The sequence below is a fragment of the Polyodon spathula genome, chromosome 12 (assembly GCF_017654505.1).
Source record: "Polyodon spathula isolate WHYD16114869_AA chromosome 12, ASM1765450v1, whole genome shotgun sequence".
Classification (NCBI taxonomy): Eukaryota; Metazoa; Chordata; class Actinopteri; order Acipenseriformes; family Polyodontidae; genus Polyodon; species Polyodon spathula.
In genome coordinates this window covers 45,843,927-45,864,017 of record NC_054545.1, presented here as the reverse complement: position 1 = coordinate 45,864,017, position 20,091 = coordinate 45,843,927, and the positions used below count along the sequence as shown (strand labels likewise).

At 41.3% G+C, this 20,091-nt stretch overlaps 2 protein-coding genes across 7 annotated transcripts in view; one reads left to right on the top strand and one right to left on the bottom strand.

Moving 5' to 3' along the window:
• Nucleotides 1-2,279: 2,279 nt before the first annotated feature.
• Nucleotides 2,280-8,368, top strand: LOC121324748 (transmembrane ascorbate-dependent reductase CYB561-like). Its single transcript, XM_041266901.1, has 6 exons — nucleotides 2,280-3,121; nucleotides 4,984-5,225; nucleotides 6,542-6,640; nucleotides 6,940-7,043; nucleotides 7,195-7,352; nucleotides 7,713-8,368. The coding sequence occupies exons 2-6, from the start codon at nucleotides 5,018-5,020 to the stop codon at nucleotides 7,903-7,905; spliced, it is 762 nt and encodes a 253-aa protein (XP_041122835.1). The 5' UTR covers nucleotides 2,280-3,121; nucleotides 4,984-5,017; the 3' UTR covers nucleotides 7,906-8,368.
• Nucleotides 8,369-13,000: 4,632 nt separating this feature from the next.
• The window catches only part of LOC121323897 (protein TANC2-like), a 136,620-nt gene continuing 129,529 nt past the window's right edge, over nucleotides 13,001-20,091 (bottom strand). For all 6 annotated transcript variants that reach the window (XM_041265219.1, XM_041265223.1, XM_041265220.1 and 3 more), the window contains 2 exons: nucleotides 16,819-16,919; nucleotides 13,001-15,922 (listed from right to left, as the gene is read on the bottom strand). In XM_041265219.1, coding sequence (XP_041121153.1) covers nucleotides 13,948-15,922; nucleotides 16,819-16,919 — 2,076 coding nt within the window. In that variant the 3' untranslated portion in view covers nucleotides 13,001-13,947. The remainder of the gene's footprint in view (nucleotides 15,923-16,818; nucleotides 16,920-20,091) is intronic.

Genomic DNA, 20,091 nt, shown 5'->3' with positions numbered 1-20,091 from the left:
AATCAAATTGATATACGTTATAAAACTACCAATAACTCAGAAGCCAATTGCCCTTCTCTAACTTCTGTATCGTCCATCTGTTGTAACTTGCCGTGCACATTCTTTCAGTGCAAATTCTTGTTTCAAGTTCTTACTAGTCATACTAGTATAATATGTTAATAAGATAATACGGTTAAATGTTTTGTTTACCATTGTGAATTTTGACGGCATAGAAACATGGAAATCACATTTTAATAATAATAATAATAATAATAATAATAATAATAATAATAATAATAATAATACAGTTGGATAAACTGTTTTTTATGTTATGGTTTAATTTAAATACTTGATCACATTCTCTAAAATGCATGTTAATATTTTCTACACCGAAAAAATCATCTTCGGAAAAAAAAATATGTAAACGGAAGTAGCTGGATGTGGTTGCCCTAGAGACGTGTTTTGAGCAGATTATGCGCAAGATAACGGTAATAACAGGTAAGCACGTTTATTTCATTGCTTCTTAAATAATTACAGTTAGGGTTACGTAGTTTATTTAATTGTAACTAAGTTTGTGGTCGAACAGAACGGTAAAATTGAGAAGTCACTTTTTTTTTCCTATATTGTCTTAGCTTTGCAAATGGATAAATCACAAACAATTAACTTTTCTGCTGTGCACAGAAAGCGGCGTCTTTATGAACAGCTCCGCAGGTAAGTTTCCACTCAGAGCGCGTGCTTGTGTGAAATTATATAAGGTTTTACTCACACTGGTGCCAGATTTAGGAAAGTAAAAAGTGTACTGTTAAAGAAACTGAAAAACCGGCTTTTTTTTTTTTTTTTTTCCAATTCAACTCTGAAGCAGTTCAAATAAATATATAATAATATAATCATAATGGAAAAAAAAAAAAAAAAAAAACATAGGGGGAATAAAAGTACTTTTTTATTTTATTTTTTTAAGTATATGATGCACAGAATGAAAGTTTTTCCTGAGTGTAACCAACCCTCTCTGCACCTTTTTTATGGTTATACTGGATACGCTTGTAAAAGGTGTTAATTCCGTTTTGCATTTTGAAAAATAAACACTGTTTTTAGATTTTATTCTTATTTATATTTTTATAGTATAAAGGCAACCGCACGTAGGACTTCTGTTTTTTAAAATTATACAGCATAAATAATTAAATTTAAATAAAGAAGCTGCAAACACAATTCTGACATTTTGCAAGAATGTTTTTATTCTAGAAATGTGTTTATGCAGCTTTACAGCCCAGTCCAGTGATTGAAATGATTTGGAATTGAAACACAATTACAGCAATTTATCAGTGCTAAGAGTGATAAATTGCAGTAATTCTGTTTATCTAATTTCAGCCCATCTTGCTCCTTTGGTTGTTAGTAGCTTATTGATCCCAGAATCTCATCAAGCAGCTGCTTGAAGGATCCCAGGGTTTTCAGCTTTAACAACATTACTGGGGAGTTGATTCCAGACCCTCACGATTCTCTGTGTGAAAAAGTGCCTCCTATTTTCTGTTCTGAACGCCCCTTTATCTAATCTCTATTTGTGACCCCTGGTCCTTCTGTTTTTTTTTTTTTTTTTTAGTCTAAAAAGTCCCTTGGGTTGACATTGTCAATACCTGTATAGAAAGGCAAGCATCTCAGTCTCAAGATTCATTTCAATGCCGGTATCAAAACAAAAAATGTGTCAGATAGCAGGTAAAAGTCACACAAGTTGGTTCACATGCATGTTTGTTTGTGTTTAAAAAAAAAAAAAAAAAACGAAGCAGGAGATTTGTTTGCTTAGCGTTCTCAGTTTAAAATGAAGTTTAGAGAGCCAGTTTTTTGGGAGATCACGGTGTGTAGTAATTTAGAGGTCAGTTACATAAAGGAGATCTGTGGTTATTTATTTGTGAAAAAAAAAAAGTGAGGTAAAATAATGATAGTGGTCAGCACAAGTCCCATGTGCTGTGCAGGCCCAGGCTTTAGACAGCACACCCCGAGGTGAAGGCACTGGCAGATGTGGGGAAACTACCAGAAATCCAAAAACAAGTGCTTTTTCAGATCATGTGACCACTCTCCCACGCATCTGCAGAACAATACAAATACTGGCAACAAACACACACTGTCGAAAGCTGTTTCTCTGCCAATGCTAAGTAACCACATTTTAATCTGCTAGGCTATAGTGGAGAATGAACTTGGTAACACTGCATTAGGAGCAAGCTATGACACATAATAATAATAATAAATAATTATTATTATTATTATTATTATTATTATTATTATTATTATTATTATTAGTGGTAGTTTTAAACAAAGTTATGCTGCTTTTTGTACACAAAGACTTTTTTAAAAATGTGTATAAAGCTCATATTCTCTTGTGAATGTTCCGGTTCTATAAGTTTTGATGCTTTAATAACTATTGCTGTGTTTCTACAACGGTATATAGCCTACCACAGTAATCCTTTTAAAAGGATGATTCGGGGCATTTTACATTAAATACAAAACCAGAAAATGCAGGTTATGACCAAAGACTGAAAACAAGTACTTAAAACCCACCCAACAGGGAAGGCACCCAAACCCCCAGGTGTTTTACCCCTATGTGTGTGTTAAACATTTAGCCAAGCTGCAGCAGAGTTAGTGATATGGACTTCGTCCCTGAATTTGTATGTCAGTTTTTGCCAGGTGGCTGTCCCTGCTTCCTGGAACTGTGTCAATAGACAAAGAAGTGTAAGGGGTGCTGTCAGACACCAGGCTGCTTCAGGTTGCCATAGCAACGGAACTTGGTATGGGGCTGGGCCTGTTTCTTCGTTAGGAAAGCCGTGGTAAGGCAAGGCTCCGGTAGTCCAACCCTTGGCTTAACCAGAAGGCTATATAAGCTTACTTTCACTTGGAGACTGAAAGGAAGTGTCTGTTCAGCGGTTTTGTTCACCTGTTACATTCTAGAATATAATCCAGACAACAGTGTCTTTTTTAAATACATTTTTTAATTATTTTTAATACATCTCTGGAAATTTCACCTGCTGTTTTTTTTAAACTCGTATCTCTCTCTATATTCTATTCTATATATACCACTGACTGCTGAATTGAGAGCGTAGAGGTGCAAAACGCTTAGGAGTCGACAAGATAGAGGTGGACCCTAGACTAACACCAGGTACGTGGAAGGTTACCTCTTTCATAACAGAGCTTGTGATGCATAGGTTCCAGCTTGAGGGCTGATTATTGTGTTTAAAAAAAAAATAGCTGAATTTAGATTGCTACTGTAGATGGAAAAGGTGTACTGCATTATGCCATAGTCAAAGCATAGCAAAGTTAAGTACATTTTAAATATTGGTAAACTCCACTCAATGCACACTTAAACTGAAAAAGTACTATTGAGATTGGCCATTTCTGGAATTCTTCAAGTCATGGTGAAGCATACTATTGAATGAATGTTAATCAAGCTACTGCTAACCAGTTAGGGAAAAAATGTGGTGTGTGCAAAAAAAACCAAAAACAAACATTTAAGATATTGTTTACCTTTAACCAAGCATTATTTTCAAGAAGGGAAAAAAAAAACCTGCTTTATCATTTTAGATATTATTGTTTACCTTTACCAAGCATTATTTTCAAGAAGCGGAAAAAAAAAAAATGATTTGAGATTTTGTTTAAAATTATTATTATTTTTTTTTCACATTGATTCTAATCCGTTTTACTCCCAGCATGACAGTTATTGTGTCACATTGCCAGTGCCAGACTAACGCATGTGCATGCACTTCCCTTCTGGGGGTGATAGCACCAGATTCATTGCAATTACTGCATTTAATTTGATTAATAATAGGTTCAAACATATTGTTTTTGGAAGTAATGTAGGCAGGTTGCAGGGTCAGTAGTTTCAATTGGCACACAAGTAGTATCTGCTAACAATGCTGTGCTGGGCATTTTCATTTGATCTAACAGCCAACAAACTACAGAGTCAGAAAAATCTTCAGTGCAAAGTATGCACCTATAAGGAAATAATTCAGTTAATGTGAACAAAACCCTCCTTCAAGAACCAAGTGTTCTCTAATAGCAGTACTGTGGTACTCCTGTGACAATGCGATGGGTATGCACCACAGGGCGATGTTAGCACATTTATGGTCACGCATTGGTTCATAGACCAGGTTAGCTAGTCAGTAAAACATGGTTAATCAGCATCACAAATGCCACTGCACTGATTAGTTATTTTTTTTAGGATTGTGAAACATAATAATTGCTTTTTAACATGAGTGAAAAAAAAAAAAAAAAAGATTTTCCAAATATAGTTGTGACGGGGAGATTTAAACTGTAGAAGAAAATAAATATTGAAGCCAGGTTTCAGTGCTACGTTAATGTATGTAAATCTAGCAATTGTAAGCATCTAAGCATTCGCAAAACAGAACAGCCCTTTGTCCATTTATTGGCAGCACGCTTGTCAGAATGATTACCATTTCTAACAGTCTTGCCACAAGCTGTCTTACGAGACAGTTTACTTGATATGGAGGTGTTCTTGAGAAGTGAGTGAATATTATGATATTCCTTTTATGACCAAGAAAGCTATTCACTGGTTATATCAGTAAGAACTACAGCTGCTCTGGCAACTAAATGTACTCATTAACCACAGCCTGATGTGGATTAAAATGTATTATTAATAAACTGCCTGCTAATGTGTTATCAACACGCTAAAGATTCAGTATTTTGAACCGGAGGGATTTTTATCGTATTGTTTTTGCTATGAAAACTAGCTGATTTGCAAAAGCCTGGAAAGCAATGTGGTAGCGTTCTTGCAAGGAGGCAAGTTCTGGCTTCCCTGCTGGTTTAAATTCCATCAGTTTGAGTTCTGGTGTTCTCGGCCTGTTTATTAAAGGGCAGTGCTGTACACTACAAAAAGCAAGACATTTACATAGGAAACGTTTGGGAATGAGAAAAGGCCATTCGGCCCATCCAGGCTCGTGTTATCATATTATAAAGTGTTGAACCCAAATCCTGGAATTAACCTGCATGTTGTATCCTCCACAGCTTCTCTAACGTGGTAAGGTCCTGTCCACTCGCTATGGCAGAAGGTTCTGTAGATGAGCACAGGCCGGCCCACCTTCCCTGGTTTGTGGCCATGGCCCAGACCCTCGGCCTGGCCTCGGTGGTCACCACGGGGGTCTGGATGGGTCACTATCAGGGTGGCTACGGCTGGGACGGCTCGAAGCTCCAGTTCAACGTCCACCCCCTCTGCATGGTCATCGGAATGGTGTTCCTGTATGGAGATGGTCAGTTTCGCAGCGTTGACTTCAGATTCCGCTTCTCAGTGTTTTTTGCTTGAATCCCCAGGATATTTAGGTGTGGATATTTGAGGTCAAGGCTTAGGAGAGCTCCTAAACTTGTACTGAGACACTGACTTGCCAAGATTTGTCACTGAAATGTTTTTACTAGGGTTCTTTATAGTTATAACGAGTGAGACTGTTTCACGACCACTCAGTTCTACCCAACACCCTGGGGTAATGATTAAGGTACTCTGTTGGTTATGTCAAATCTTTAGTTTCCGTGAGTGTTAACTTCATCCAGTTGTACAAAATATAAATTAAATTAACCAAAACAGATTACAGCTTTGGACTGTCCTGAGGAAGCCATCAAGAAAATACAACAAACAATAAAACGGCAGGAAATGGCTGTCTAACTTAATCAGAGCTGTGGGAGAGTAAAAAAAAAACAAACATGAAGTCGTGCAGTAAATGGCATACAGCCTGAGGGAGAGGCTGGTTTGAGGACCAAATCTCTAAAAGATCCGAGAAACACGTCAGCCAGGATAAACAACACTGTCAGTTTTAGGACTTGTGGATGATCACTTTTTTTTTTTTATATAATGTTATTTATTATAAAACCACCAGGATCTGTCCAACTTTCCATCTGAAGCAGACATTTGAAATGCATTAAAATAAACAGCCCTATCCCCAACCACTCTCTTAGCTTAAAACAAACCAGATCAGCAGATAGCTTAAGGCAATTAGATCATCACACTAAATTTAATTAGCACATTAACCTTTAAAGGGCGCTGGTTCATTAAAAAGGCTTCTGGTTATTTATTTTTCCAGGTTCCCCGCAGCGGCAACTTTGTACTCATCATGTAGGCAGTATACGGTTTAGCAGAGTGCTGCGTTTGGTGGTCAAGGGTTCGAATCCTAGCTCAGCCGCAGTGTCACTCTTAAACCTATTAAACCGAAACCTGGTAATATATTGTTGACACTGTTATTCGCCTGTTTTAGTAACATCTGGTCCGTTATACCACCATGAACGATCCTAATTATTTATTTGGCAGATGCCTTTATGCATGGTGCCTTACAGGTGTTACAGGGCAGTACTGTACAGGGTTAAAATGCAAGATTGATATCTAAATACAGTATAATTTACAGGGTGTTCAAATAATGCTACTAAAATACAATATGAAAGAAGATACAACAAGTTGTATCTACAATGACATGTTAGTAGTGCAGTAGTGCAAGGATGGCACGTTAGTGGAGGAGCCAGCAACGTGGATGTGTCGGTGCTAGTGTAGGTTTATCGAATGTCTTTCCGTATCTCCTCCCAGCTATCCTGATGTACCGGGTTTTCAGGCATGAGCCCAAGCCCATCACCAAGATCCTTCACGGTGCCATCCATCTGATCTCCCTCGTCATCTCTGCTGTAGGTGAGATCCACAGAGTGCCGCAGTTCTGCCAGCTTGACTCGCATTCTGGGTTTATATTCATGAGGTCTGCCCAGCTGTAGCTCTAGTATTAAGACCTAGTACAGAAACAAAACTTATTTTGTGAAACTGAGTTCCAGTGAGTTAAAGTTGCTTTCGGTTTTAACAGGTGTACAGTCCATAAAAACAGGATCCAATACAGAATATGTATTACTTTCCCCATTGAAATGTGTCATATTACAAACTTCTCATTTCAGGCTATTAAGAGGCATATTTTAATTTAAATCCCCCTTTTTATGCAGGTTTGGTTGCTGTGTTTCAGTTCCACGCAAAGTCCAAGATCCCGGATATGTACACGTTGCACAGCTGGTGCGGAATGCTCGCCTTTCTCATATTCATTGTGCAGGTAGGCAGCTTTCCATCCCTTCCACTATTTCAGATCCTCCCTGTGCCATCCACACCTCACTGACCATGGGGGACTAGCAGCGTCCCCATCAAATTTCAAAGGGCTCTGTGAACACCTTGTATAACCCCGTGTGTGTTTTTCTTTTCCGCAGTGGGTGATGGGTCTGTCTTTCTTGCTGTTCCCCGGTGCATCCGCCTCTCTCCGCAGCTGGTACCTCTCGCTGCACGTTTTCTTCGGGCTGGCGCTGTTCGCCCTTGCCATAGGAACCTGCCTGCTGGGCATCAAGGAGAAGCTGCTCTTCAGCATCATGTGAGTCAGCGGCTCCCAGACAGAGAGGGTCTCGGTAGGGGGCTTCAAGTTTCATTTGTAGTGAGGGAAATTGGTATTCCTTTAATTACTGTACAACAGCAGAGCAGAGAGTAGTGTAGAACAGTAAAGCATGGAGAAACATGGTAAACTATGACAAACACATGATATAAGCTGGGAAAAGTGGGTTAAAATGCAAATCAGTTCATGATATTGTATATCCCCAAACAAAAAAAAAAATAGTCAGTTGACTTTAATGCTAAGTTAGCTCAGTCCTTCCTAAAGGCTGTTGCAGTTACACAACTTGGTCTACTATATTAGAAGCACGTCCTCTAAAGCTGTATTCTCCTGCGTCCGGTGCAGGTCCACCTATTCTAAGTTTGAGCCCGAGGGGATACTGGCCAACGTGTTGGGATTGCTGCTGGTGGCTTTCGGTGTGGTGGTGGGATACATCCTGACACGGGGAGAATGGAAACGTCTTCCCTATCCAGAGGAGCAGGCCCTGTGCATGAACTTCAAGAACCTCACAGAGGGGGAGTGTCCCGACTCCCCGTGAAACCCCCTCCTTCCACCCTGCTCCTGCCAGAGACCACAGTGCACAGCCTCCTCCCCCTGCTGGCAAGCTGAGGGATTGTCTGTGTGCAATGGAGTGTTTACAGATGGTCAAACCCAGTTTTAATCGCTGCTTTACAAAGGCTTACTACTTGTCTTTCAGAATTGCCAAAGCAATTAATTATATCATTATTTTCTTTAGCTGGGATTAAAATATGACAGTTTTGTCTGAAATCACTTTGAGCTGTTTAAGCATTTCTGTACTTCTACTATCATGTTGCTGCCACATTAAGTTTCCCATTGAATGCCAAACAATTATACAGTACTGCTGTGCCTGAAGACCTTGTCTGTGGAGGAATTATTTGTACAAGGCTCAGCTGATATGCAGTATATTTGTTTAACTTTGTGTTGTTTGTATAATACATGTATTTAAATAGTCGTTATCAAAATAAACGTATGTTGCATTATTTATGTATTTACTGTAAATTATTTGGGACAGTGGTATTCATTGCTCGCAAATGGTAGGGTCAAATCAAAGTTATAAATCCGATATTAGCAAAATAAACGTCAGCAGCGCATCCCAGGGTGCCTTTCACTTCACCATTGTACGACTGTGACACCACCCCTCCCCTCCTCTCCACCTTCATGCCAGGTGTTGCTGTGAAGATGGCTGATGAGCGAATGTGTGTCTTGCATGTTGCAGAATTGTATTCAGGATTTATAATTAGATTTATTTCAGCCCCAGGATAGCCCAGATAAGACGCCGTTTGTTTTCCATTGAGGAGGTGGCGTTGTGAGAACATTTCAATGTAGCTTATCTGTATCAACAACACTACCACTTCGTCTTTGTGAGCAGTCATCTCTTTTTCACCAAGTTGATTGTTATTTAGGGTTTTTAATACATTATGAACATGGTAATGCCCTCTCGCAGCCAAAAAGAATTACTACAGTTTTCTGTATTTTTTTTAAATAATCATTTTGTACATTTTCATACCATTTGTTAAGAATAAACACTTAAATTCTCTCTCTCCACAAGAGGGTAGTATCATGCAGCAGTCAAGATCTAATATGGACCCAAACATGGCTTACTGAAAAAGTATGTTAAAAACAATGTGCATGTGTGTGTGTGTGTGTGCAATTATATTATCTTTTTTTAATAAGGAAATCTGTGTGTGTGAGATATAGATATATATATATCTCACACACACAGATTTCCTTATTAAAAAAAGATAATATAATTGCACCAAAGGTAAATGCATTGTACTGGATTTCTGCATTTACCATTAATTGGAAACCCCTAAACTATGATAATTAAATGAATAGGATCTCCTAAGCAGAGGAGAAAGAATAACAAGGACTTCTTCCTTCGTATATTTAGGTTGTAGAAGTTATTTCAGGGGCAATGTTTCAACTAAATTGCAGATCACCACTGTGAATCACCACTGCATCCTCTGCTCCTTGTAAGGCTATGATTTCTTTTGCTTTTTTGTCTGACACTCACTGTATTGCCCAGCATCCATTGAAAACCAGCTGCATATGTTTGGCATATTACTGATGTTCTGTACAACTGAAAAATTGCTGCTCTAGCGCCACACTGATCCCCCATATATATATGATCCCCCCCTTTTGTTTGATGGTGAAGTTATACATAAGCAAAGTAACTTGGGTATCACTACATTCCAGATGCAGGAACTTCTGTTTTTTCACTATTCACAGACTACTAAATGTGGCATGCATTTGGATCAGTGTGCTACTAGCATCCTCCAATATCAAAAAAAGCAAAAACACAGCTGACATACTATATTAAAAAAAGACACCATCATTATTTTAGTCTTTACTTTGAAGTGGTAACCATTTATAAATAAGTACATTTTTCTTTCATACATACAGTTGATTGATTCAGATTACAATCTGTATTCATAAGATAAAAACACATTTTGTTTTTTGTTTTTTTGTTAAACTATCACAGCGATCTCACAGCCCACGTGTACAGACAATAGAACTCTGCTCAGCAAGCAAATAAGTTAAAATAAAATAAAATAATAAACATTTCTTTCCTCTGGTGAAACCAAATAGACAGAGCGGACACGCTGCTGTTAATGCCTCAATGCAATATGATATCACAGCTGCATGTGAGTGAGCGTGTGTGTGAATTCGTAAAGAGAATAAAACATGCATCAGATAATGTACAGCGAAAATCCTTTACACTGGAAATCTAGAAGAAAAATATATATTATATATATATATTTTATATTATTTATTTCAGATCAGAACATCTCATCCCAAGCAATTTTCTGTGAAAGCCCTGTCCCACCCCAATCCACATAATATTGCCTTTGCCTTTTCTACTGTAGTACCAGGTATGGGACTAATTACCAAACAGGTGTTATCTGCCTTTCTGAACAAGTCTGAAATCATGTAATCGATGCCCGAACGTCGCACACAGTTTCTTTTCCAATCCTCCTTATCTGTTGAGAAAATTACAAAAAAAGAAACTACAAAACTATCCCCATCCCTAAAAACCTGATAAAAAATAGTTCAGAAAATAAAAAAAAATGTTTTACTGTATTTTTTATTGTTATACTGTACCTGCCGTGGATGTATTTCTTAACCACTAGCCCTTCAAGGATATACAAATTAGTGTTTCCTTTCCAGACCACTTGTCCAGTCCATATGGGGGCCTAACGATGCTAGAAGGTGCACACACACACACACACACACGATGATACAGGTCGGGCAGTAATGTGCTTTCAACCAGTTAACTGACCAGTTTGGCTCAAAATCTGATTTTCTACATAAAAAATAAATACAATGGATTGAAATGGAAACATTCCTTAATGCTAATTTTTAATGCCACTTTGAAACTCTGGAAAGATGAATGCTGTTTGTAATTTGAATAACGTCTACAAGGCTTATAAGCACAACTCCCCAGTCTACAGGGCTATTGAAGCACACATTAAGCTTTGACTGTCACCTGGAAATGAATTATACACAGCTTTCTGTTCTTCCATTTCTCGTATGGCATCACATGAAACTTTGAAAGGTAAAGACTTTTATTTGAACGGAAAGGGGGTCTACACACAGTAAATGCTAGGCGAGATTTTTAAACAAAGGTCTTAAAAGCCAGCCATGCTCAGCACTTAACACAACAGCTAGAAAACAGAGAACTTCAGGGTATGAAAAAGAACATTCACCAAGTTAAAAATGGCAATAAATAAAACTATATACAATTGAACGAAAAAAAAAAATCTTTTGAACCCCCCCCCCCCGTGCTAATATTTACAGTACTTTCCAACCCCCTCTGCACACCACACACACTTAATGGTCCCTTACAAAGGAAAAGAGACAGGCTTCGTGGTATGAGCTGAAGACTGGGAGCCAGGTGACCGTGTACAGTAGTACAGTGCAACAGTAAAATATACATTGCAATAGCGACTTTCATGACTAGCATTTTAAGACTTGAGTTATCCATGGCAAACAAAAACAGTACCTTGAAACCCAAATCTGAAATGTACACGTTAAACTAGTGGTGTTATGGTAAAAGCACCTCCAAAACAAAATACAGCAGAAACCAATGCATTTAACTGGATTAAAAACAAACTAGTTTACAGGCAAATCCCATTATGTGTCGACCCAGTTGATAAGCAGAGCCTAGTAGTATTAGCACACGTGTATTGGTATAGCACAGACAATCTGGATGATACGGTATAGCACACACACAGACACAATCTGGACGATCACATCTCTGTGTTCAGTACCAGACTCGAATACCATTGGTTTGCCTCGCTTCTTGTTGACGATACTTACCTGTACTGACAACCTTACGCTCTACGGTCAATACAAAGCTGTATCTGTTAAATCCTTTTCAGAGACGACTGCTGGGGGGGCAAGTGCTACAAGTTATGAGCGATTGATAAAATGACCAGATCCATTCGGCCGTTCTTATATACAGCAGGTAATGCGTCTTCACATTTTTATTTTGTTTTTTTTTTTGTTTGTTTTTTTAATGTATGTATTTACTTGGAAAATTAAATTAAAAAAATATTCAACCAAAGGACAAGAACGGTTTGCTATTTCTATTATTAATAAGGAACAAATATTACTCACAATAATACCCCTCCCACTCCCCCATGCCGTATTGTCATCCATCAGAGAAGAAACCAAAAAGTGTTCAAAAAACGGTAAAGTGCTCCCATAGCGTTTCACAGACTTTAGTGCAAAAAGAACAAAAGCAAAGAAAAAATAAAAGGAAAAGTTCCTGTCTTTTAGCAGTGTGTGCTCTTTTTATATGAGCTGCAAACGAAAAGTCTTCATATTTCCAGAGCAATCTATTTTCCGTAAGTGCCTTGAGCGAGGGGGGGGGAATTTGCAAACTACAGTACTTGTGATTACACAGCAGAAGAGAAAGTAAAAGTATACAGTGTTGCCATTCACTAATTATACAGACATGTTATAAAAGTACATACACTTATTTATATGACACATACTGGATTTGCACAATAGCACATGTGATATAATAGTTATACAACTCGCCTATATATCTATATCACACATATAACGTCCCGTACAGAATGCATTTCTACAAACATTTAAAAAATGTATGCATTAAAAAAAAAAAAACCTGCACTGTGCAAAAAGTGATTACCTGCAGTTGCTGTTGTGTGATTGGTTGGTGAGCTGGAGAGGAGGTGGGGCTTTTTAGTGTGAACAAATCAAGGTGAATAGAACTTTTTGGAAGTGATGTGCTAATGTTGAATTGGATGGATTACTGTGTGCATGGTTTTCTTGATTAATGATATAAACTACATTTTGTCTACCGGAGGTTTTGTGCAACCAATAGAAACGCCTCCGGCTTCTATCTTTCACTGCGCGAGGAATAAATAAACTAAATCAACCACAGAAGTATACCTATCTATCTAATTATATAGATTATATATATGTATATATATATATATATATATATATATATATATATATATATATATATATATACATACACATATACACACACATATTATATAAATATGTTTGTGTGTGTGGATCTTTTCAAGTTGTGATTTGAGTTTCGTGAATTTCCCCCTCCCCAGAAAAAAATTAACACTTTTCCAACACCAGAAAAAAAGAACAAATTTCTTCAGATAAACAAAAGCAAAACATACAAAAGCAAAACCTGATATATAACTTCATTATAAATATTCTGTATTTTTTTTAGTTTGTTTTTAAGTACATGTCTGTCATATGCCTCTGTAACATTTACAATATAGAATGTCTGCCACCAGTCAGGTAATCAGTCCAAGCTTCCATATAACAGTATCTACACAGAGCATCTACGCAGTGAGAGACCTGGCTTTCTGATCAACGCAGTTCAGCAGACAGGATTACAGTGGGGTGGGGGGGTTAGGCCGGTCAATCAGTAACAGATATTGGCTTTCTAGTGCCAAATTATCAATATAAAGTTTTTTAAATGGGACATCAATACCATTCTTGTCCACCTTGTGGCACTATCGTGTGGATTGTATTCGCGGTCTAGAAAACACTGCCACCTGCTGGATTGAAGTGGTACCACGAGCACCATTTCTTTATTCGTTTGTTGTGGTTTCCGATCAAACATTCTCAGAATAAATTATAAAGTCATCTTTTACTTAAAACAAAAAACACTTAAAAGATTGGGTTTAAAACAAGAAAGATCGATACCCTTTTTTGTGTTTAGTTTTAATAGAATTTCAGCTTTAAGAGTTTGTATGCAGCTCAGAAACGTGTGTGCTTTACAAACCACGGACAAGAAAAAAGAAAGAAAACAAAACCGGTAGAATTGTCCAGTTCAATGAAACCCAGAATTTCCATTAGTACTCGAGTGTTAGTGACTCCCTTTTGAGTAAAAAGGCCACAGAATCTCCTTTGAAAAATGAGCGAATGTGTATATATTACAGTTATATCTGAAATACACTTGTATATGCATTTATTTTAATATTGTTGTACTGTTGTCATGGAAGCCTGTCTCTGCTAACCCACATTTCCCAGACCCCCCTGCCTCCCGTCGGCACATCTACACGTTCGACTCCACAAAAGGTCTCTTTGGTTTAATGGGCGAGGTCTGCCCTTGCCGGGGGTCGCGGGAGAGCTGCCGGTAGATGCTGTCCTGGTAAGCCTGGGATACGGGTAGCGTCCGGGCCACCTTGACGTCAGGGTAGGTGGGCCCCTGGCTGACCCGCTCCAGGATGTCTCCTCCGTTGCCTCCGGCCCGCGAGCCGTTTGCGAGTTTCCTGAATGAGGGCTGCTGCGGGGAGTAATAATCGTCCTCCATGAGGTGGCCGTTCTGGGCGTTGTTGGTCTTGTTGTAGTAGGCGATGTTGCCCAGGGAGGAGGGGGGGCTATAGGAGGAGACGCCACCCTGTTGGGCCAGGCTGCCCGGGGAGGTGGGGCTGGTGATTACCGTGTCCAGGCAAGACACAGCCCAGGGACGCGAGGGTTGGAGGAGGTACTGCTGAGTCCGGGCAGTTTTATCAATGATGCCCATGAAGGGGGTTGTCCTGGAGCGGGCGTTCTCCGCTTGGTAACCACCGCCGCCGCCTCCTCCCTGCGTGGGCGAGAGATCCTCGCAGGAGCGCTCGTAGGCCGGCAGGAGCGGGATCTCCATCTGCTGGATGGAAGTGGTTGGGCGGAAGCCGGCGGTCAGGTTGCAGGCTGATCCTGTGGAGAGGTTGTTGCTGGAGGGAGAGAAGCGCAGCCCCACGCTCTGGGAGTGGATCAGAGGCCTTGGGGTTGGAGGGTGGGGCTTGATCTCTACAGGGTTGGCACTCACAGGTCGCCTGACTAAATGGGGGATCTCTGGGGAGCCCAGCTGACTCTGGGGCAAACCGGCTGAGCGCTCCAGCTCATGCTTGGAGGAGACTGGGTAGTAGGCAGCCGACTGGCTGCGGCTGATTTGGGGGGTCTGGCTGTAGCGCACCCCTCCCCCTCGATAGGCCGAGGACGGTCGCTGAGGCAGATCTTTAGCCAGACCGGATTCCATTCCCCCTCGTCCGCCATGCTGACAGAGAGCCCCCGCGCTCATGCTGGCCTGCACCTGCTGCATGGGCCTGCCTTCGAGGGAGGGCTGGTAGACCAGGCGGCTCTCCACGTCCACCGAGCCTCCCTGGTAGCGGCTACTGATGGGGTGAGCCAGCTGCCCATAGGGACCCCCTCCTCCCATCACCGCATTGGAGTGCACGGCAGAGCTGGACTGGCTGGTGCGCACAATCTGGGCTTTGGCCGGCTGCAGCCTCAGGCCTTGCTGCTGCTGGTGCTGCGAGGTCTGGGAGCATTGGGAGGTCAGCTGGAAGGATCTCTGGCTCATCTTGGAAAGTGGAGACTTGGGTCTCCCCGGCAGGTGGTCCTGCTGGTAGCGGATGGGGGAACCAGACTGGGGCCGGTAGAGGCAGATGCTGTCAGCTGGTGGGCTGGCCCTATACTGAGGTCTGCGCAACGGGGAAGGGGGTGGGCTGTGGTAGTCTTTGCCCTGGCTGCCCAAGGGCGGAGGGGGGCTGAATTGGTAGGAGTTGCCCTGGTTGGCCGGGGATATGTGCGGCAGACTGGGCCGGTAGTGTGAATTCTGGTGGGTGGGCGAGAGGGTGGGGGAGGTGGAATGCTGGTAGCTGTGGCAGGTCGGGGAGACCATGGAAGGCGGGCCGGACCGGAAGTCGAAGGATTGCCCCAGGGGGGAGCTGCCCAAGGTGTATACCGGGGAAGGTGGAGGGCTCTGGATGACGGACAGAGACTCGCTCTGTAGGTCCTGCTCCAGGTAGTCCTCGTCGAACAGGTCCTGCACCGGCTCCATGTCCTCCAGCCGCGGCTCAGGGGGAGGAGGGGGAGGCGAGGCAGGGGGAGAGGGGGGCCGCTCTGGTTCCGGCTCCGGCTCCTGTTCCTGCTCTGTCATCTGCCGGCACTCCTCCTCCACACGCTGCAGCAGCCGCTGGATCTCCCGGTTGTTGGGAGACTGCTTCATGGCCTCATTCAGGTCCTCCAGGGCTGCGGGGAACTGCCTGCAAGGATGAGGAAGGGAGGGAGAGAGAGAGAGAGAGAGAGGGAGGGGTGTCAGATTGACGGGGTCAATCCCATTTACTTCCCAATATTCCAGGCTGACCTCCTATCATGAGGTGCCACTTCTTAACTGTTCAGCCAGTACTTTTGAGATGGAGGTTTATCGATGACAAGGCACAAGCACGCTAGGGTTAGTAAGAAGTAATGGTAATTGGGGAGGCTGTGCATGAGAAAGAGAGGTATTGCCTTCTGATGAATCCCAGTGTTTTACAATGTGTTTCTATCAAAACCCAATGACTATTCAGCATTCTCCACATAGTCATTATTGCAGTGGACATGCTTTTTATGATTCCCTTAGTAACAATTATTCTGTATTTAATACTTTCAACCCTAAGTGAACTTTACAGAGAGAGATAACCCTAGAATAACTGACAGAATAGTCATTTGAGTGTCTTACACTAAAAATAAATAACATTGTATTTGTGGTAGTATATGCAGAAATTCATACTGGTTAAAAAAATTAAAGTGCATTTTGCACAGACATATAAACACACACATCTTGGGATTCATTAAAATAACATGCAGTGCACATCAACGTTATAAATCAAGCATAACAAAACTAACAATAATAATAATAATAATATTACCATCAGAAGAAACAGGTCCCAACCGAGTTGGATTGGCGAGAGTGTACTATGCAGTGTTTCTCTCTCTCTCTCTCTCTATCTATATATATATATATATATATATATATATATATATATATATATATATATATATATATATATATATATATATATATATAGATAGATATAGGCAGATCCCCAGTTGCCCTAAGCAGAATGACAGCCGTCCCTATGTCCCCCTGTCTGTCTTTCTGTCCCTTGTCTCCATTTACCTGCTGCTGCGTTTGGCCCGGGCTCTTGCGTAATAGGCCTCGTAGGATTTTGGTTTCAACTCTAGCGCCTTGGTGGCAAACTCCTCAGCCATTCCAAAGTCCTGCAGGTAACAACAGGTCCGACAGTCATTCACTAGCCAGGTTATACAAGCGCACTGACAGCGGCAGATTCAATCAGCAAGTAACACAGCCGGGTGGCTTTCTGACCCCCCAGCGCCCCGCGCCGCCCCTCCCCATGGTTCCACTGTTCTGTGGAGGTACTCTGAAGGAGTGTGCAGTATATTTTAAACATGCTTAGGAAAGGAAGCTATGGATAACAGTTTTGCATCAGCCTCTAGAATGAAACCCGCTGAATAGAGTTACGTTAACATATTCAATTACACACCGCCGCTTTGTCGTTTTTCCCCCATGCATACAAAAAACCTGACAAATTGAAAAAAATGTGTGGCATTTTGAAATCTAACATGAAGTACTGCTATGGTAACCGTTATGGGCTCCGGTAGACTTTTGCGATACCGTTTTGTAGGTTTTTTTTTTTTTTTTTTTTTTTTAAACTAAATGATGTTAAATAAGAGATTTAAAATTATGTTCAAACAGTTTTTTTTTTTTTTTTTTTTTTTTTTTTTTTAAACAATGTCTCAATCCTAAAGTTCTAGGCGATGCAAAACTTTTGGCCAGAGCTGTAGGTAGGGTCACTGAAATCATTGACAACACTATCCCAGTACTTTGTGAAATGTCACAGGTGCCAGTCTAGCATGGAGGACACTATATACATGCATTTAGTATTTTTGCAAACATAGGGAATGCATGACGTAACAGCGCCAGAGTAGGGAAAGAATGCGCAGATTTATTTTTTTTAAATTTGGAATCACCAGCGACTTTTTCTCATTTTCTCCCCAATTTGAAAAGCCCAATCAGTATTTATTTATTTTTTTATTTCAACCCAGCTCACCGCTGCCACAAAGACGGACACACACGTCCTTCGAAACACGTGCTGTCAGCCGACCACTTCTTCTCACTCTGCAGACCCGCCATGCAGCCAACCCACAGCTACAGCGTTGGAGGACCACGCAGCTCTGGGCCGCTTGCAGGCAGGCCCGAGGCAGGAGAATATCGCTGCAGAACGAAGGCTCCCACAGTGTAGCTCTCACAAGGTAGTTTATGTTGTGCTTCATTCACCCTCAACACCGTTACCACGTGACAACAAACAGGGTGTGGAAGAGGGAGGACACTGAACACAGTGATTACCCTGCGAGAATGAACTGGAGATCCACAGCCAATACCCCACGAACCTTAGGGTTAGGGTTAGGTTATTGTCATGAAATAAATCACCCTTATGTGATTGGGCTGTAGCGTATAATGATGTCTACTACCAGTTGCGCATGCAGCACTACCATGTGTAAGCTACCCTGCGAGAGCCTTCGTTCTGCAGCAACACCCCTCTCGCCCGAGGACACCGTAGCCGAGCTAAGCCCCCCCCTACCCGGGCGGCATTTGGCCAATTGTGCACCACCCTCCCTGGGAACTCCCATCCACAGTCGGCAGTGGAATAGCCTGGACCCGAACCCAGGCGCCAGGCAAAAGCGTGCACTCCACGCAGAGTGCCTTTACCGGACGCACCACTCGGGAGCCCTGCGAATTTTAAAGCAGCCACGTGTTTTTTGATTGAATCAACCCCATAGGACACTGCTTCAGCCACAGGGAGCACACACAGAGACCCACACGGCAGGCCACTCCCGCAACAGAGATAGAAGCGACAACTGCACCCACAAAAGCAAGCTTTCTGACAGACAAGGAACCCTAAAGAGCCACGAAAGGGAATTCACAAACATTGCTGGGCCTGTACACCTACTAGAGGGTTGTCCATAAACAAACTTTTTGTAAAAAAAGAAATAAAAAAAAATGTATATGGTTTCCATAAAAATTCAATTAAAAATACAGTGGCCCTTGGTTACTTCAGATATAACCCCCCACCCCCAATCCCTAACATAACCCAGCTTCAGCAAGCCCTCAATTTAACCCTTCCAGTCCACGAGACCAGGACAAAAACAAAAATGCAGGACTGAAAGGGTTAAAAAACAAAAACCACTAATAAAGTGTCTCTTGAAATTATGACTGGATTCCGCCACAGCACAGAGAAATAACTATTATTAATTGAGTTTGCAATTAATTGAGTTTGCAATTTAATTAATATTATTTATATATATATATATATAAGGAATATAAGTATAAAAATATATATAATATATTATATATACAACACTCAAAAAAGACAACAAAAACACTGATGTTAAGCACCTTAGTTATTTCTTGTTAGTTCCTTAACATTTTCTGTTTGTCTTTCGTTTTACAAAGAGCAGTGCAAAACATTGGTATCTGCCCAAACCGTTTTTAGTCTGTGAATATATACATGTGTAGTATTTATACAAATATAAAACATCAATAAAAAAGACAGACAGAGAGGTTACTTATGGACAACCCAGTGTATCCACCCATAGCGCACGTGACAATCTGGGGAACAGAAAAGCCAGATACACACAGATAGACAGGCCTTACATACTTGAGGAAACTCACAAGACACACAACAAACAACAAGCAGGCTCCAACAGGCCAATATGATGACACTAACAAAACACACAGCCTTTCAAGACCACCTCCACAACTCCAGTGAAATGACATGTGTACTAAACGCTACATTTAAACTTGGCTTCAAAGCTGGTTTGGCTGGGGGTTACTGGTTAAAGAATTCTGCTTTTGGAAAATTTGTTGAAGGTGGCCAATCCCGGTCCTGGAGGGCAATTCCACTCCAGGTTTAACAGGTCAAATTAGAGAACTGAACTACTTAAGGGTCTGGACGAGGGTTAACTGGGTGAATGAAACCATTTAGAACAGGGCTCAAACAAAGACAGGGACCCCCTTGGACTAAGAGGTAGCTAGAAGGGGGTGCTGGGTTGAAAATGGGTATGAAACCTAGGGTACGTTTCCTGGTAATTTGGAGAGGGATGTGTTGTATGTTATGGGCAGTCTCTTCTTAGGTTTGTACTCCATGCAGAGACAAAGACTTTCTCTTTCTCTCTCTCTCACACACACGTATATATTTGTGCTGTACTTATACCTATGAGGACCAGTCACAGAAGCCCATATCTAATAAATCTCTCCCTACCTGAAAACTGAACTTAGCCTTAATAAAAGCAGACCAGAGTATACAATTACCTACAACACTGATCCACTCCTCAACCCTCCCCACCCTGACAAAATAGATTTCTGACCACA

Bases quoted from the DNA above. Each gene is read 5' to 3' on its own strand.
- LOC121324748 (XM_041266901.1), top strand. From the start codon at position 5,018: ATGGCAGAAGGTTCTGTAGATGAGCACAGGCCGGCCCACCTTCCCTGG. The intron at 5,226-6,541 runs GTCAGTTTCGCA...ATCTCCTCCCAG, and splicing joins GGTGTTCCTGTATGGAGATG to CTATCCTGATGTACCGGGTT. The intron at 7,044-7,194 runs GTAGGCAGCTTT...TCTTTTCCGCAG, and splicing joins TTCTCATATTCATTGTGCAG to TGGGTGATGGGTCTGTCTTT.